Source organism: Haplochromis burtoni, unplaced genomic scaffold (genome assembly GCF_018398535.1).
Source record: "Haplochromis burtoni strain Fernald_Lab_line unplaced genomic scaffold, NCSU_Asbu1 Contig_231, whole genome shotgun sequence".
NCBI classification, from domain to species: domain Eukaryota; kingdom Metazoa; phylum Chordata; class Actinopteri; order Cichliformes; family Cichlidae; genus Haplochromis; species Haplochromis burtoni.
This window is the reverse complement of record NW_024582592.1, coordinates 411967-431373: the sequence shown is the minus strand read 5'-3', so window position 1 is coordinate 431373 and position 19407 is coordinate 411967. Positions and strand designations below refer to the sequence as shown.

The 19407-nt window shown below is 44.4% G+C and overlaps 1 protein-coding gene across 3 annotated transcripts in view; it reads left to right on the top strand.

Moving 5' to 3' along the window:
* map1aa (microtubule-associated protein 1Aa) overlaps positions 1–18557 on the top strand; it is a 67227-nt gene extending 48670 nt beyond the window's left edge. For 2 of the 3 annotated variants that reach the window (XM_005937944.3, XM_005937945.3), the window contains 5 exons: positions 4542–4624; positions 6140–6280; positions 6399–13302; positions 13390–13616; positions 15668–18557. In XM_005937944.3, the coding sequence (XP_005938006.1) occupies positions 4542–4624; positions 6140–6280; positions 6399–13302; positions 13390–13616; positions 15668–15823 (7511 nt within the window). In that variant the 3' untranslated portion in view covers positions 15824–18557. Of the gene's footprint in view, positions 1–4541; positions 4625–6139; positions 6292–6398; positions 13303–13389; positions 13617–15667 lie in introns of those variants that run through there. The other variant, XM_042226859.1, reaches the window with a different exon arrangement.
* The last annotated feature ends 850 nt before the right edge of the window (positions 18558–19407 follow it).

Below are 19407 nucleotides of genomic sequence, written 5' to 3'. Positions count from 1 at the left end.
GATGAAAGACTTTAGACAGTTTTTCAACTCTCAGTAATGCCATAGTGATCGTTTGATATATGGACCTGCAGCGGAGTTTAGGTCCAGACACGGCTAGTGACATCAGACTTTACGACCGGATTGCAACGTCAGGAATCCAGCCCCCCGGGATAGATATTGGCACTTTGACCCTTCTATCCTGTACGATCTTGGATTCACAGGTTACCTCACAGAGGAACTTGGACAGTTCTTGTTAATTGATACACCCTCCACGGGTAACCTTGGGGAGACCTTACTCTGGGAGACACTAAAGGCCTACTCAAGAGGTCTCATTATTTCATATACTAAAGGTAAAAAGCGTAGACAAGCAGAGCAGAGGAAGGTTTTGGAATCCAAGCTAAAACACACCGAAGGAGATTATCTTAAAAAAACCTTCTAAGGGTAAACTCCAAGAAATGTATGCTCTATGTTCGGCATTAGACTGTCTACTGATAAAAGATGTAGAGACTAAAATTAGATTTGCTAGGCAAAGGCTATATGAGCATGGTCACAAACCTGGGAAATACTTAGCATACCTGACTAAGAAGAAATCAGACTCTCAGAACATCACTTCAATCAAAGATGTAAAGGGAAAACAGTTTTTTGACAACACCAGTATTAATGATATATTTAGAAATTTCTATGAAGACCTTTATAAATCGCAAATTCAGACAAATAGAGCAGACCTATTGGATGTATTTTTCGCCCCTCTTAACCTTCCCAAGTTGTCTGAAGACCAGAACCTCAAACTGGACTCTCCCATATCAAAACAGGAGGTATTAGATGCCATTAAAGAGCTGACGATTGGCAAAGTAGCGGGACCAGACGGACTATTTGCCGAGTTTTATAAAGAATTCCGAGGAAATTTTAGCTGGCCCGCTTTTGAACATGTACAATGACTTCTTTAAAAAGGGTCTCTTGCCCAATTCTCTAAGGGAAGCCAATATATCCCTTATACTTAAAAAGGGTAAGCTACCTGAACACTGTGCCTCCTACAGGCCAATCTCTTTGTTGAATGTGGATCTGAAAATCCTCTCCAAGATATTAGCAAAATGTCTGGAACTTTTACTCCCCCTACTTATTAACGAGGACCAAATGGGTTTCATTAAAGGGCGCAACTCATATAATAACATGTGTAGGTTGTTGAATATGATCCAGTTCTTCCAACAAAAATCTCTGCCTGGTGTGGTGATTTCCCTTGATGCCGAGAAAGCATTTGACTGTGTCGAATGGTCTTACCTGACTTTTTACACTACACCAATTCGGTTTCAGTGGAAACTTTATAAAACTGGATTAAGTTACTTTATAACAATTCCTGCTCTGCAGTTCTCACAAACAGGTTTCGGTCCTCCAACTTCCAGATACTGAAGGGAACCAGACAAGGCTGTCCCCGCTCCCCTTTGCTCTTTGCCTTAGAGCCACTGGCAGAGGCAGTACGAGCTCAGGCAGACATACATGGTCTATCCATAGGACAAAGACAGCACAAGATACGCTGATGATGTACTTGTTGTGTTGACTCGGCTGGAATCATCAATCCCCTCTCTGGTTGAAACTATTAATAAGTTTAGTGAAATCTCAGGCTATAAAATTAATTATAAAATTAATATAAAACGATAAAATTAAGCAATGCCATTGGGCAGTCTGAAACAAAAACCGGGCCCCGTCTTCATTTCCCTTCACTTGGTCCCCACAGGACTTTACGTATCTGGGAATTAGGGTCACACCCGCCTTCGACCAGATGTATAAAAGTAACTTTACAATAGGGGGGTAAAGTCCTGGCTTGGTCGTATCGCTCTTCTGAAAATGAACATTATACCCAGGCTACTTTACCCAATACAGATGGTGCCGACCCTCTTCCCACACAAAACTATCCAAACTCTAAATGGCTGGTTTAGCTCCTTTGTTTGGGCAGGGAGGAAACCTCGTCTTAAAATATCCACGTTATGTCTTCCATCCTCAAAGGGGGGCTTTGATTTCCCAGATATAAGGAAGTATCAGCTGAGCACCAATATGCGTATAGCTGCCGATTGGGTACAACAGCCTTCTCCTGTCTGGTTGGATATTGAGAGCTCTATGTCCAGCTTCCCTTTGAAAAATTTGCTTTTTGTGGGAAAACTCAAGACCTTAAGGATGTTCTGTAGCAACCTACTTACATTATCTACTGTTAGAGCTTGGCGAATGGTTCAAAAACTAGAAGGAAGGTCTCACCTAACATCTCTTTTCACTCCCTTATCCGATTATCCTCTCTCTTTGCCTGGAACCACCGACCCCGGCTTTTGGAACTGGGCTGCGAATGGTATTTCTACCTTTTCTGACTGAATGGACGGGTCTAACTTTTATGTCCTTTGACCAGCTAATCGATAAATACAACATTCATAGGACTTATTTACAAGTGAGGGACCACATCCAAAGGGCTACAACAATACTTACTAATCAAACCGTCTCTAACTGTGAAAAGCAGATATTTCAGCCAAATCTTAGAACTTCTATACAAATTTGTTATGGCCTGTTAACAGAATTTGGGGTCATGGACACAACTTATTTGGGAAAAGGAATTACATATAGAGATTAGTGACGAGGTATGGGACGAAGTCTGGGAGAATGCTAAATCTCTGAGCGTCTGTAATAAAGTAAAGGCAATCCAAATTAAAATTTTACACAGCGCTCGCATTTCACCTTCTCAACGCCATAAATACAATTCAGACCTTTCTCCGCTGTGCCCTAAATAGGGATGGGTATCGTTTAGGTTTTATCCGATACCGGTGCCAAACCGGTACTTTTGAAACGGTGCCAGTGCTTAAACGGTGCTTAAACCGGTGCTTAAAGAATGGAGAACACAAAATTGGTCCAAAAACCTCTCATGTTCAGCTGTTTTTTTGTAAAAAGATAACAATGTTAGCTTTTTCTGCAGCTATAGGGGATTTATGATATCACTCTTGGCTGGAAGCAGTGCTTAAACAATGGAAAAAACACAAACTTTGTCCAAAAACCTCTCATGTTTAACTGTTTTCCACTTTTTCTTTGGTCATTTTAGCCTTTTTGGCCAGGGTGAAGGGAGTATCTGCCTTCAAACAAGAAGACAGCCGCATGTAACTATGATGGTGTTTGCTAGTTCACCTTACATGCATTAATGTTATAACGTGGTTAGCCTACTCAACGTAAATTACACGAACAACATTAAGCTACTCACGCAGAGAAGAACGGCTGCTGCTGCATCATCATCCGTCATCATTTCTGCTACACTGGCAGGGCTAGGGGCCAGGACTCTCCTCTTCGTGTTTTTGGGGGATTTTGCTAACTCCGGGTCCGATAACAGGCAACCCACCCACAGTAGATGTGCTCGGTGTGAGGTCTCACAGCAAGCTATCAAATACGGCGCATTTCTCGGCTTTTAAAAAAAACGCTATGCGTCGCCAGGTGTTTCATCGGATTTGAGGTGTTACCTCCTTTGACAGTATCACAGAATCAGCTTAAAGCACTTGTTGCAGGCTGCTGAGTTTGCATATTTTGCTGTGAAGTACAGCTAGACTTTTGACCGCTTTGCCTTGGTCATTTTTAATCTGTAGCTCTGCTCTAAAAGAACGTACGTACCTGGGCCCGTCTACTATCCTCGGAAACGTAAAATGATTGGCTAGAATCTAAAGTGTATCACAGCTCAGGAAAAAAAAGCACCGAAATAAAGCACCGAAATGTGCGCTGCTTTTCGGTCTGGTTACTACCGTTTATGTCAGAACCGGTGCCATCATGGCACCGGATACCGGTACCCATCCCTAGCCCTAAATGTAAAATAGAGGTGGGCAACCTCACGCACTGTCTATGGTCCTGCCGGAAAATCCAACAATTTTGGTTTGTCATAAAGTGTGAACTACGCACTGTTAACATTCTGTGCAAGGAAATGTGTCCTTTTGAACTGGATCACGGATACGGCCCCATCTAAGACTCAGTGGCACCGGACGGTACTGGAATATATGTCACTAGATTTCTTAATATGCAAGTTACATAGTAGGGACAAAAAGTTTAATAAAATATGGGACCCATTTATGGCGTATGCCGGTTTGGATATTTCTGCTATTTTCTCACAGGCCCTGGTATAATGCAAGCATGTCACTGCTATTTTACATATGTGTATTGTTAATTGTATCTCATAATCAAAGTGTCTGGATTTTCTATTTATTTATTTGTATTCTTGAGCCGGGTTGTTTGTTTTATTTTGTTTTGTCTATTTTGTTTTGTCCTGTTATGTTGGTTTTGTTTTGTTTAATGATGGTGTCAGTATAAAGTTTAAAACTCAATAAATACATGGAAATGCTCTTAAATATTAACTTGCATTGCCATGCTTATCATCCAGAGTTACGGATGCTCTACAGTCCTAATATTTACTTGACAGAGGTACATGTGAGACTCTGCACTTGTATTGTACCAGAAATTCTAATCTGTTTGGCTTTAATCAGCTGATGGTTTGCTTCTTGTTCCCGCCTGGTCATCAGAAGACCTTTTAAGTTTTTATGTATCTGTTCCTGCAGGCCAGAGAATTCTCCAGTATCAGAGTGATGTCCTCCAGACAGTTGTGTTGGTGAACCCATCAGAGGAAACTGCTGTTTCAGAGGTGAGTCACATTCAGAGAGCATACAGGAAACGAGTGCAGGGCGATGATCAAAGTGTTTGGTTCCTATTTGGAAAAGTTTTTTCATTTAAGTCACACTGAGGAGTTCTGGGCCAAAGTGTTCAATGTGATCTGAACTCAGTTTGTCTTATAAAGACCGTAGCAATACCTGCTGTTCACCAGGGATCCCAGAGTTGGAGGTCCATGCCTGTCCCAGGCTTCTCTGATTAGCATCAGTACACTTTGTCAGCTGAAGGACCACAGTGTGAGTCACAGACAGTGTGTTCATATGTTATCTGCAGTCAAAAACAGATAACAACTTTCATACTAGTTTTGTTTACACAGGTCGACCTCATAGCTTTAATTAGTCACTATAAACATTTAATTAGTCCTTCACGAGTAACTTGCATCTGTAGATCAATGTGGAACTACTGCCAAGTCTACATCTACAGGACTGAAACAGCTGGTCCCTCAAGCTGCCCAAGAAACTCACAGTTTTGTGTGTTTATTCTCCTTTTAATCATTTTCCTTAGGCCTCCGGAATCTCAGCTTCTCAGCTACTTATGACTAAATCGAGACTTTAAATGTGCCTAAAATGGGTCCTGTTTGTCGCAGAAATAGAAAATACTTTTTCAAACATTCTATTTTGGGTGTTAAGTGACAGGCGCTCATTTTTAAACTGCTATATTTAGATTTGTAAAAAGGAGCAGGAGTTTTTGCAGCCTGACTGACCTTTTTTTCTTAAACTCATTTTGTTAGAGCAGCTATTTTGATTGGACATATTTAGCGTGCCATTCATCACACAGAGGACAAACTGCAGCTATTTTACTCATTTCCAGCTCCATGTAGGCTACTCTGTTCTACATTTAAGCAGCTTTGTATGATGACTTGTTAGCTCCATAGACAAAAAGGAATAATATTGAATATATTTTATATCAATTATTCACAAAAAGAAAAATATCCATTTATTAAGAAAATAAAGAACATTTAATTACTTTGTAATCGTCCTGCCTGAATTGCTTAACAAACATCTGTAAAGCATTTTTCTTTCCTTTGCTTATCAGCAGCAGTTGGCCCTGGTAGTCCAGGAGCACAGCAGTCATCTGGCTATCCGTTACTTATGAAAGAAAAAGAAAACAAGGAGCCTTTTGTGCACAAGTAGATTGTGTTTCTGGTACAGGCTAGGCCGTGACACACCCTTTCAGTTCATCCTAAAGGTGCCGTTTTAGGTCCTGTCCCTTTAAGGCTAGCTTTCCTTCCCCCCCCGTGTCTGATTGGCTGCTTTTCACACACAGAAAGTTGGAATTGCAGGTACATGTGGGATAAAATGATCCTATAAGTGTTTGGATGTCTGCAGCTTTGAATCAGTCCATCACATGTTTGGGTACTGAAAGATTTTTCATCATCCTTATGTGCTGCCATTTGACTATTTTGTTTGTATTTCTGGTAGATTATTGATGATATAGTATTCTAAATATATCAGTTGTTGTTACAGTCGTATTACTATCCTCTGCCTAGACTCGCTCACTGATCACCGACTCTGCTGCAAATAAGTTGCTGATCCTGAGCGGCCAGAGCTCTGAGCAAGGTGGTGACATCCAACTGCAAAGTGGAGCCTTCACCTGGCAACATTTCTCCGACATCATCTCCAACCCTGAAGTAAGCTGCACGTGCGTTCACTCTAAATACTTTGTTTCAGTGTATGCGTGTATAGATCAACGTGGAACTATAAAAATGATTTTGGGTCATGTTTCCCTCTTCCTGTGTTTGATTGAAGGTGATTGAAGTCCTGTCCAGGGTCTCTTCTGAGCAACCGTCGAAGCTTACCGTTTCCTGTCAGGGAGAAGGGGGCTGGAGCTCCCTGGGCCAAAGCCAGGAGCAGCAGTCACTCCTAAATCTTCTGGAATACCGCCTGAACCCCGAACCCCACCTCCCCAACATGGACGGAGTCACAGAGTTTACAGAGTATGTTGCAGAGACAGTGGATGTGCCATCACCCTTTGACCTTCTGGAGCCCCCAACCTCCGGTGGGTTTCTGAAGCTGTCCAAACCCTGCTGCTACATCTTCCCTGGAGGCAGGGGAGACTCTGCTCTGTTTGCTGTCAATGGATTCAACATCCTGGTGGACGGTGGGTCTGAGCGGAAGTCCTGCTTCTGGAAGCTGGTTCGGCACCTGGACAGGATCGACTCTGTCCTGCTTACCCATATTGGCGCAGATAACCTCCCTGGCATCAATGGGCTGTTCCAGCGAAAGATTGCTGAGCAGGAGGAAGAGAGGAACCAAGACTCTGGCTCCAGCAGCAGCGGTGACTGGATGAAGAACCTTATTTCCCCCGAGCTCGGGATTGTGTTTTTCAATGTCCCGGAGAAGCTGCGGATGCCCGAGTCCACCCTTAAGGTAAAGCGAAGCATTGAGGAAGCATCTCTGACACTGCAGTACCTCAACAAGCTTGGCATCACACCAGAGCCTCTTCATAGGGTAGTAAGCAACACGATTGAACCTATCACACTGTTCCACAAGCTAGGTGTGGGAAAGTTAGACATGTATGTTCTAAACCCCGTGAAAGAAAGCAAAGAGATGCAGTTTCTAATGCAGAAATGGGCCGGAAACAGCAAGGCCAAGACAGGGATCATGATGCCGAACGGAAAAGAAGGAGAAATATCGGTCCCCTATTTAACGTCAGTCACAGCTCTCATCGTGTGGATTCCTCATCGTCCAACAGAAAAGATAGTCCGTGTGCTTTTCCCAGGAAATGCACCACAGAATAAAATATTTGAAGGCCTAGAGAAACTAAAGCACCTGGACTTTCTGCGATACCCAGTGGCTACCCAAAAAGACATATCATCTGGCGCACCACCTCCCATCATAAAACAGACCAAAATAAGATCAAGAACTGATAGCAAAGAGAGTCTGAAATCTTCGCCCAAACCACATTCGAAAACAACTAAGAAAGAAGCCAGTGGACCGGAGGAAGAGTCAAAGAGCGATACCGGCAAAGAAAATAAGGCTGAAAAGAAAGAAGAGAAGAAACCCAAAAGTGAAAGTCTAAAAGCCACCAAGCAACAGAAAAACAGTGAAGTAGCCCCTGGAGTTAACAAGATGGAAAAAAAGAAAATATCAAAGGAAAAAGCTGCCAAGCAAGAGAAAGCATCAAAGATGGATGAGAAAAAAGACAAAGAGAAAAAAGAAATGAAGAAAGAGAAACGCGAGGTAAAGAAAGACGAGAACATACGAAAGGAGGAGAAGAAAGAAAGCAAAGCCAAGGAGGACAAAAAGAAAGATCCAAGTAAACCTGAACTGAGAAAAATCACAAAACCAGACCTGAAACCATTAACCCCTGAGGTGAGGAAAACTTTGCACAAGGCCAAGACTCAGGCTAAACCTAAAAGCGACAAAAATAAAGCAGTGAAGGAGGAAGTGAATGAGAAAAAACCAGTTTTAAAGAATGTGCCTGAAGAGGTTGAGGCAGCAGCTCTGGCTGACAGATCCATTGTGTCCTCGCCCGAAGACCTCACTGAGGACTTTGAGGCATTGAAACAAGAGGAGCTGTCCAAACACAAGACAGAACCGATCCAGAACGATGTCATGCCTGAGCTAACAGTGCACTCTGACGCTAAAGTTTCTTCCTTAGTTTTCCCTGAGGAAAAAGTCACAGCCTCAACCACTGAGACAAAGTCTGCTTTGCCCAAATCTCCAGTCAAACAGGAAGAACAGGTGGTGGTGGCTACTCAAAAGAAGAACTACGGCGATGATGGTTCCAATAAAAAGTACGAAGAGGAGAAAATGGAAAAATATGATAAATACTCCATAAAGGATGATGTAAAAGATAGATCGAAGAAGAGCGAGAGCTCAGAGGAAGAGGGCGATGTAATCGAGAAAGCTGACCTTGAAGGGACAGAAGACGATGAGGTCCTGAAGTATAAAACTGAGGAGGTGAAAAAGGAAAAAGCAAAGGAGTGGGACACCAAGCCATCGCAAAAACCGTTACCAACTGCACAGGCAATAGCAGCCTCTGCCTCAGAGCAGTTCTCTTTTATCCAAGATGAAACCATACCCGGATACTCTGAGACTGAACAGACCATCTCTGATGAGGAGATCCATGAGGATACCGAGGACAGGATTCCACAGCTGCACTATGATGTGGGCTCTTATGACATCTCTGTTCCCGACGTTCCCGGCACCTTTGATTCGATGCACGGTATAAAGGAGATGAAGAGTTCCGCTATATCTGACGTTGCCGATGTCAAACCCAAAGCCTTTATGGGAGGTCCCGAACCTGAGCTTGCACCTTACCCCACCATCATTGCTGCTCCTCTTGCTGAAGAGGAGCACATCTCCTCAGCCACATCCATCACAGAATATGACAAACTGTCATCCTTTGCCACATCTGTAGCTGAAGACCAGTCCGTTGCCTCCGTGACAGCGCCCCAGACCGAGGATGCGGGGCGGAACTCTCTCCTGCTGGATACCATCAACAGCATCCCCTCACGTGCAGAGGCTGCCCAAGGGAAGGACTATCTCCACTCAGCAGGAACCATCTCACCCACCTCCTCTCTAGAGGATGACAAGTGTTTTAAGTCTCCTTCCTCTGATGAGTATCAGCCCCACATCCCTGAGATCGAGGGTGAAGTGAATGTCCCATCAGTCCAGGATGAAGAAGATGATGACGAGGATGAGGATGAGGACCAGACCCCAAACGTTGACATCCCTCTGGGTAAACTTCAAGAGGGCTACGAATATGCAGCCTCCATGATGCTCCAGGAGAAGGAGAAATCGCCCTCGTCCACTTTTTCTCCTCCTCCCTTCTCCACTACACAGTACTCACCCTCACAGTCTGTCAAAGAAAACCTCTTCATTGCAGAGGGATTTAAGACTGGTGTTGAAATAAAGCCTGTATCACCCCCTCCTTCATCATTCTCCCCAGGGCTAGACTCCCACTCCAGGCAGGAGAGTGAGGAAAGATGCCTAAGTCCGGACGATAGCACCATGAAACTTGCATCACCCACACAGTCTGTGCCTACCAGCAGCGGCTACTCTCCAACGGAGGAAAAGCCCTTTAGGACAGAAGACAGAGACGAGGCAGTGACCAGCACGAAAGCTGACATCCAGAAAACAGAGAAATCAGTCACCATCTCAGACAATACCTCCTTTATTGGTGTGTCAGGTGACAAGACCATGGTTGAAGCATCTGAAGAATCTGATGAGGAGGATGATGACGATTATTATGCCAAAAAGGATCTACAGCCTACCGTCAAGGCAAAGCTTATGGAGGCCAAAGAGGGTTGCTTCTTGGATGATGACTTTAGTTTTGATGCAAAATCTGCAGGAACTCAAAAGGAAGTTGTGAGCTCAGGCAAAACAAATGTGGCCTTTGCCACAGAGGAGAAACCCAAACCTCACGTGACGTATTCGAACAAAGATGAAAAAGATGACGACTTTCCAGTTAGGGTAGGGTCTCAGCCCGTTTTGAGTGATCGCGCCGAAGCTGACATTACAAAAGACAGCACAGAAAAAGCAGATATCACTATTAAAGAGCCTGAAAAAAGTGTTCAGTTCAACCTATACGAGTTTCCCGAGAAGGAGGGTAAAGTAAAGGCCTCATATGTAAGACAAGACACTCCCTATGTGCACGGCAAAACGTTCTCTTATAGTGACATTTACGACAGCAAGACAAGCTCAATTGACTCTGACTCATTTCGTCAGGAGTCCTTAGAGGTCCTTAAGGTGGAGAAAGACGTAGCAAAGGACAGCGCAGATCTGCTAAAACATGAGCCTCCCTTCACAGTCAGGGATAAGATGTCAGAAAACGAGGGATTTGCTGTTTCTTATGGAAAGGAGTCCTTATCGTGGCTAGACTCCAAGAGCACTCCAGCTACAGCTCAATTCGAAAAAGAGGTGAAAGAAAAGGAGACATCTAAACACAGTGAAAGTAGTCGATTCCCTTCAATGGCTGACAGACCTGAGGCATGGACCACTTCTTTGTCATCAGAAAAGGACGTCAGAGTCCCGACTGACAGCACAGAGGCCTCAGCGTCGGGTGTAGACAAGCTAGCTGCCTCGGCCTACAACGAGAAAGGTGCGTGCTTGGAGATTGATATGCGAAAGCTAACGGCGAGAGACGAGAAGGACTATGATGATGATATTGTTGATGACGACGAAGAAGAGGAAGATGACGAAGAGGAGGAGGAAGAGGACGAAGGTGCTGTTGATTCTGATATTGAGAAAGGTGCCAAAGAGAAATCTGAAAAGGAAGTGAAAAGTCCGGTCAGTGAAACGCTTGGCCAAGACAAGCCTGAGTTCATGGTTTCCATGGCTGGATATGGTAACAGCGGTCAGGGGAAGCCGGTTATTACAGGAAGCAGTTCGAGCTCCCTCACAACGGTCGAAGATAAAACCAAGGCCGACTCGTCATCACTTAGTGGAAAACCACTGGATTTAGGGGCTGCAGGTTTCTCTAGCTACTCATCAGGATTTGAATACAGCAGCGGAAGTGACGAGAAGGAGACGTTTGTGTCCAGTCAAAGCTCAGACAAAGCAAGAGAGAACTTCACCTTGAAATCAACAGACGGCAACTATTACCAGAACGACAGAGCTGATTCTGATTTTGAGAAACAAAAGACACCAGATCTTCTGAGTAAGAGATCATTGGACACAAGCTTCCAGTACACCACAACCACCGCTGCCCCTGGGTTCTCCTCCTCTTCGGCCTACAGCTACTCCTCCTCCACCTCGGGGTCTCTGTCCACCAGCCGTCAGTTCGGAGAGGAGCTGGAGACACCTGCCTCAGCCGAGCCTCTCTTTGAGTACTCCTCCTTCAAAGATGAACACTCGCCCGTTACGGATTCTCCATTCTCCAGCTCCGCTGTCGCAAAAGATGACTATTTAGAAGTGACTGAGAAACAAATTACGGCTACGAGCGCAGCTGAGACTACCTCCGGTTTGGCCCGCTTCTCACCTCTCAGTCCTTTTGAAGAGGTTAAATCATTCCCCTCCCTCTCGTCCAGTACCTTTACTGATGACAAGAAGGAGCACATGACTTCATTAGGTGGACTAACAGATAAAGTCTCTCAACCTGAGTCTTTCTCTAAGCCTGAGTGGTCTGAAGGGTCCCAGCTGGACACAGCTGTTGGATTTGGGGCCACAGCAGTGTCACCATTCTCTCAACTTTCAGAGTTCTCCAAGGACAAGGAGGCAGCTAGTGCTGCTCTGTTTGGCGTCACGTCCTCGCCTCGGCCAGACATAGAAGGCAAACATTACTTTGAGGAGACCGAAAGCAGCGAAGAAGAGGACGAGGAAGCGTATATGCGTGAGATGACTCGGAGGTCTCCTTCTAGTGGCCTGGCTAGTAGCCTTTTATTTTCTGACAAGCCTGTTGCTCCACCCATTGCTGAAAAGCCAGGAGATGCGCTTCCAGATGTTCTTGGCTCCTACACTCCCTCAACACTTCAGACCAGCAAGCCGGACACAGTGAACGGGCCCACGGAGGTCAGCACGAGTTCCATGCTCCCATCTGCAGCAGCAGTAACTGGTGCAGCTTTAGGCTCAGCCAAGCTGGTGTCACACGAGGGAGCAGCAGGTTATGTAAGGAGCTCCTATGAGTGGGAAATGCCAAAATCCCAGATGGGAATGGTGCCAGGAGACTCTCCCCCTCATTACCGTCACGATGATGAGTTTGAAGAAGAGTGCGAGATGGAGCCAGAGCATCCTGCCCGCCCGCTCTCACTCTCCTCAACTGATCAGCCGTTCCGTTCACCGTTCTACGGGGAGGAGTGCAGCCGGGGAGGGCAGGATGACGAGGACGACGATGACGACAGCGATCGGGATGCACCCATAGGAGCTACCTCCTCCTATACGAGCCGCTCCTCTCCCGGATATTCGTCTTCTGAGTACAGGCAACGCAAAGAAGACCTCTCACCTTCCTTCATCAACCCCTGCATGCGGCAACTCTCCAGTGACGAGGACGATGAGGAGCAAGGCTGCAGAAGTGATCAGTCGCAGGAGGGTGACGAGCACGACCTCTCAGTCAAGAGAAGGGCTCACAAACACGCCCATCAACACCAATCCCACAGCAGGGACAGCAGCTCTCTGCACCAAACTGGTGGGATGTCAGCAGGATTAGGCTTGGCCACGGAGGACACTCCACCCACCTCGGTCAGCGAGTCTCTGGCCTCCCAGTCAGATTCGGATGCACCCCCGGGCAGTGAAGAATACCCTTCAGCTACTGGTGAAGGCAACATGGACTCAGATGAGGATGCTGACTACATGCCAGTTGATAAAGCTGCCCTAGGAGGAGGCAGCCACCACTTTAACTCCAGGAGGAGCCACGATCCTTCTCCTGCTCCCCTCATGGATCCTTCCCCACACCCCCCACGGCCAGACGTTTGCATGGTGGATCCCGACTCTTTAGACAACGGCTCCCTGAAAAAAGAGCCAAAAACTAAGAGCTTAAAGAAGACTGCAGGCAAAACCAAATCAGGATCACCAGCTAGGCGCAAGCGGTCTCCTATGCCTGTCAAACAGACGCAGTCTCCTCGTAGTGCTTCGCTGAAAAAGAAGGAGGCCGACAAGAGTTCGCGGATGTCTCGTCTTTCAGATGGACAGGGCTCCAAAGATGACGACCTGTCCAGGTCAAGCTACAACCCTGGCAAAGGGCTGACTAATGGTGTCAAAAGCAGTTCAGGTGAGCAAATGTCATTGAAAACATAACATCCTAACTCTTTACACAACACAAAAGGGAACAATGGTTTGGCCTTCTTTACCCACACAGGTTCTCAGAAGTCAGGCTCTGTGGCTGCTCCCGGCCAACCCATTTATGTGGATCTGACTTACATTCCCAACCACTGCAGTGCCAAGAATGTGGACCAAGAGTTTTTCAAACGCATTCGTTCTGCATACTATGTGGTGAGTGGCAACGATGCAGCGAGCGGCGAACCGAGCCGAGGAGTCCTTGATGCACTGTTGGACGGCAAAGCTCAGTGGGGATCAAACCTACAGGTATTATTTACGTGTGTTTTAACCCATCAATTTAAGTCATCACTGATGACCCTAACTCTGACTCTAACCTAGGGTTAGTTTTTAATACATTGTTCTCTATTAAGTTCTGGCAATTAGGGAACAAAGAATATAATCTTTCTAATTGACACACAGAAGAAACTATTCTTTTTTTCCTGACCTCCACATGTAGAGCTAGGTTAAGGTTAATACTGGGGTTATCCACTTGATAAAAAAATATAAACACAATAATTTTCACTTTTAAATCTCAAAGGTTTGTGGTGGCATTTATTGACCACCTCAATCTCTTACTCGACCTACGTACTGAGGTGTGCAGCTGGTGATGCTTTTGTTTTCCACTAAGCCCAAATTTCCTTAAGTTGGACATCAGCCAGTGTTCTTTTGTGCCAGAAACCTGTTTGATGTCTACAGACATTTAACAATCTCTGATTGCTGTCAGAGCCAAAGAGGTAAATGGTAAAATGGTAAATGGCCTGTATTTATATAGCGCTTTACTAGTCCCTAAGGACCCCAAAGCGCTTTACATATCCAGTCATCCCCACATTCACACACACATTCACACACTGGAGATGGCAAGCTACATTGTAGCCACAGCCACCCTGGGACAGAGGCGAGGCTGCCGGACACTGGCGCCACCGGGCCCTCTGACAGGTAACAACAACAATCTGCGCTAGGCCGAAAGCTAGATAGCCAGCATATTCTCCGTGATCCTGCTGTTCAGCGGTTGCATTCACTTCCTGTCGGGTAACATGAACGATCAGACATCAGAGTCATTTACCTCTTTGTCCTTCCAAACCAAAACGCTCAACTCTGGTGGCTTTGGCCATGTTTTACATGCGGTCTGTTAGGACAGCTGAATACTACTACAGCTGCTAGCTTCATAAATAGGTTAAAACAATTACATTTGCCAGCTTAAGTGACATCACTGAGCTATATGAGTGTAAACATACGTCATGAATTTGTACAATTGTGGTCAAAACTTGGCATGAACGTCATGGTAATTACAAGCTTTTATTGATTTGTTTGCACTGTTGTCTTTCCAGGTTTGAAGAATGGTGCAGCAGTACATCTTTAATAATCTCTAATACATTTAAAGAAGAATAATTGGGTTAGCTGAGGGTAAAAAGTACATATACACTCACACTAATATTTGGTTACTTCTCAGCAAGTTGCTTCCTGACTCAGTGGTTTTGGTAGACACCAGCAAGCTCAGGGCATAATCCTGACTGAATATTCGATCAGTTGTCCTGGCAGAATTGGTAGAGCTTATTTAGGCTACGTTGACACTAATCTGGATAAATTCGTCTAAAAACACTCCGCGTCCACACTATCGTTTTCAATCGTGTTCATCCACACTGAAAACGCTACGTTGCTGTGCTGCGTATGCGTGAAAAGTACGATGATTGACCTGTGTCTTTTCCGTCTGACGTTTGTTTATTTTCCGGCTCTTTGAGACGTCGCGGCAAAATGTCGAGGAAAAGTGCCGAGTTTTATCTGGAACATGTACAAACTGATATTAATCTTTAATAGGGCATGAGAGCAAACAAAACAAATGCTGTACGATGCCGTCCGCCATCACAGTGTGGACAGAACGCCAAAACAGAGAGAAAAAGATGCGTTTTCAAACCAAAATGTATTAGTGTGGACGTGGCCTTAAACAAGTTAGTTTGTTGGCACAGACCCAATCCTCTAACGATGGTACCCAGGCCTGTGCCATGAGGACCGATCAAACGTCCACCCAACTCCAGTTTGTTAAAGTCATTGCAGATGCGTGCTGCACAATCACTCCACACTTGAAAAAGAACAGTTCAAAGAAGCCCCAAATTACCAAGACATTATTAATGTCTACGATAAGTGTTTACAAACTTTTGACCGCAACTTCACATTATAGCAAGTACTGCTAAAACTAGACCGCACTCACCGCATCAAAGCAAAAACACAATCCTTCAAAGTGTACCAAGTTTAAAAATCTTCTAGGTACTCTCAGTTCTGGTGACTACACCTCCGCACTTTCCTTTGTGTTTCCCTCTCAGGTGACGCTCATCCCCACCCACGACACTGAGGTGACCCGTGAATGGTACCAGCAGACGCACGAGAGGCAGCAGGAGCTCAACATCATGGTTCTGGCCTCCAGCAGCACCGTTGTCATGCAGGATGAGTCTTTCCCAGCTTGCAAGATCGAGTTTTAAGATCCAGCGTTTGTCTCCTCTCTCCTCTCCTACTGGCCTCCCCAGTGTACATCAGTTTTTATTTACTCTTCTCTATAGCCCGATATGCAAACATGTATCTGCCCCAGTTATTTGTATTTGAGTCCATTTGTGTGAAACAGATCTGGGTAACTGTCTCTGTTTTCTAGATTTTTATTTATTTCTAGGGTTGTTGTGGCTATCACCATTTGTATAACAGAGTCGTTTTTTTAATTGTTCACTGCAATCTTAATACTTTGTCGTGTGAAGGGAAGAGTTTTATTTTCTGTCCCTTAACCAGATTTTTTCCTTATTTTATATAACGCAGTGATTTTTGCCCCTTTGTATTGTCAAAACAATACTTAGAATAGGTTCTAATTGAAGCACAATTAAAGCCAACAACAAGCAAGTCAAACAAATCACGTTTGTGGTATCGGAGAAGATCTACGATATTTTCAGCTGCTCCGTTATTCACGGGCGGGTCGCCACAGACGCTAGCTCCACATTTGTTCATTTGGCATTTTCATTTGCGTTTGATTCCCTTCCTTCCTGCTAGGCAGTGTGTAAATCATCACACAACAGAGTTTGTGATGAATTTCCTCTGTGTTTCCATTTCCGTCTCTTCGGGGCTCCCGCTGACGTAGAGAAACAGAAACCCAGAGGTCCACTCGGGCTTTTCAGTATATTTGCTGTAGCTATAGGGACGCTCATACTCAAAGATAATCTGTCTCATAGTGACTTGTGCTCTTTCTAAAGTCCTTTCAAAGTGAAAACCACTTGTTCCAGTTTCTCAGTGACTGCTTTTCCTACAGTGAATTTGAGAAATCAGTTGTCTGCGTTTGTTTCTGTAGTCTTTGGTGTATTTCCAGTTAACATATCGTCACAGAGGTCACATAGAGAGCTGTAGGTGGAGGTCATGATGTAGTTTAAAAAGAATCATCTGATATTTGGTATTTACATATTTATATCTTTACATACAGAAAATAGCACTCATTAGAGTAGAGTAACCTCATACCTGTTGCTGTGTCGATACAAAGGTTGTGTTAAAGAATGTATTCCATTACAACGATAGGAACATGTGGTTGTAAGGAGAGATTGCGCGTTCGCCTGGTTGACGGTCGCCCACATGTGCCTTTCTGTCCTGCTGTGCTGGAAGGGAAGAGAAAGTGATGGTAGAAATGTTAGGCACGCCTGTGTGCGATACATCGCTGGCTCCTCTGATGTTTTCTTGTCAGCGCACAAAAGGTCAGAGTTGTACATAGTGAGGGTAAAACGGCACCTTTCAAAGCACCCAATCAGTATTTCAGCTGCCACTCAAAGAAACACAAAGGAGTGTGCTAGACTTCAACTGGACTTGTTTTATTAATTCGCCATCATAAATTGTGCAATTTCTTTATTTTTTTGTTGAATTTAGCCACAATCAACTTGTTGCATTTGATTTTGTATTAAATTTTTTCCGGCCATAGCTTAGTGGTCATTTTTGGATAGCACTTCATTACCTTAATATTAGACGTAGATGTGATTTGGTCGAGTATTATCGATGATGATTTCTATATTTTGATACTTTTTGGGGCAATTTAATAGATTTTAACCAGGAACTAAACCAACAATCAAACAGATGTAAGGACCAACAGGCCTAACCAGGGTTGCTACTTTATGATCCGCAACGAAAACGCAGATTTCCCCCTCTATGTCTCCTCGGCTCAGCTAGCGACGCGTGTTCGACAGACGCTGGCGTCATTGGCTCATATTTACTTTGAATGTGAAGATGCAGATTACCTTTACGTTCTCCGTGGAGGACTTCGATATCCGGGTTGCCTTGGTTTTTGCTGCGCATCGTACCGTACACCCGAGTCACACTCGCCAGATCGGCCTCACCGTAGCCTGAAATACATCACATCAGCTGTGTGCAGGCTAAAGTCAGCGGTTTCTTTCTTTGAATGACAGGACACAGTCTGACTGCCATTCTGTCAACAAACAACTTACAGAAGCGACAAAGATATGGAGTCGAGGGTTATATATAATTTTATGTATAATTACATTTAGCCTACAGCTGGCTAGGGTAAACTTTCCTGTTAACTCTCTGCGCTGCCGGGTCATTCAGTGACGCTGACATTCCTGCGGTAAAGGAATATTATAATCACGCACTACTCACATATAAGCAAACCACTCAGACTGCCAGACACGAGGGACTCGGTTCGCTCACGTCACTACATTTTTATCTATAGTGGACTTCCTGTTACTCACATTTCTCTCAGTCAAAGCTTAACACACACACAGCTAACTGCTCTATTTTCATGTGCAAAAAAACAAAAGTTAAAAAAGTCAGTATCTGTGGCATTCATACTTATCTGCAGTGGAACGACTCATAAATCATAAAGACTGTTGGTTTCCAGTGAGCCCTGCTTGTGCGTGCATGTGTACCTTCCTTCTGAGTTCTCCTGTATCGTAATAGCTGAAAACAAACCTGACTTAACATAGAGATGCTATTTTAAATTATGCTAGTTAAGAAGCTAAGCTGCCTGGTACTGAGGAGGCACTGTGCTGTAAGGAAAGCCTCGTGATTGTTTCCTCCCTCCTTTTCTGCTTCATGGTTTTACTTCCATCTCTTGTTTTAAGTGCAATATTCTCTTTATCTCTCTTTAAACGCGTAAACAGGTCAAATAGAAAAGTGATTTATTGTTGAAAGGGAAAAGTGTGGTGAAGATCAATAAAAATATCATTTACCGAAAGAAAATGTGTCGTCTTGTCATTTTGTGTCTGCTGGGTGTTTTTTCTTCATACACTCACATGTGTTCGTACACCCCTCTGCATCTAATCATGAGTAATTATTGATCACTGGCTCTCTTCCACAGTGGGTCTTTAGCCCCGCCCCTCCCTGAGCCTGGATCTGCTGCAAGTTTCTTCCTGTTAAAAGAGAGTTTATCCTTCCCACTGTCACCAAAGGTCTTGCTCATAAGTGGTGATATGATTGTTGGGGTTTTCTTTATCATTTGGAGCTATATAATTAAAACTGAATTGAAGACTTTTAGAAAACTTGACCTCTCACCTTGAGGTCACAGATTTGAACTCGTTCAAGAGTTTCAGGAGTTACATGGATTGGGTGAAACTCCAACCTCACTTCATTCTTCAGCCTCTTACCGCAGAGGGGTAAAAATTCTATTAAGTATATTTTGGATTCTCTGAACTTCGGCAGTGTTGGTATTTAAAGGTTGAACGAGCCTGATGTTGAAACAAAAAAACTACAATGTTGATAGAAACGTTACCACGGTTTATCCTCTGGGGATCATGACAGTCCAGCTTGTTTATGGGGAGATGTTTTTCAATAATTGGGAGTCGTCCTCTATGAAGACATTAATGTATTGACAATTAGTTATCTTGGCACAATAAGAAAAGGTCAGAGGATCAGTAGAGTTCATCACCAGAGAACAAAACTTTCAGACCGCCTTGTCAAAACCTTTTATTTCGGTCTGAATCATGCTTGCGGACCAGCTCTGGCTGCCCCCTCAGTAAAAATGGGTGGAAACCACCAGATAACACCACTAATGTCAGACGCAGCTTCTGAAACAACCACATCATAATCAAAC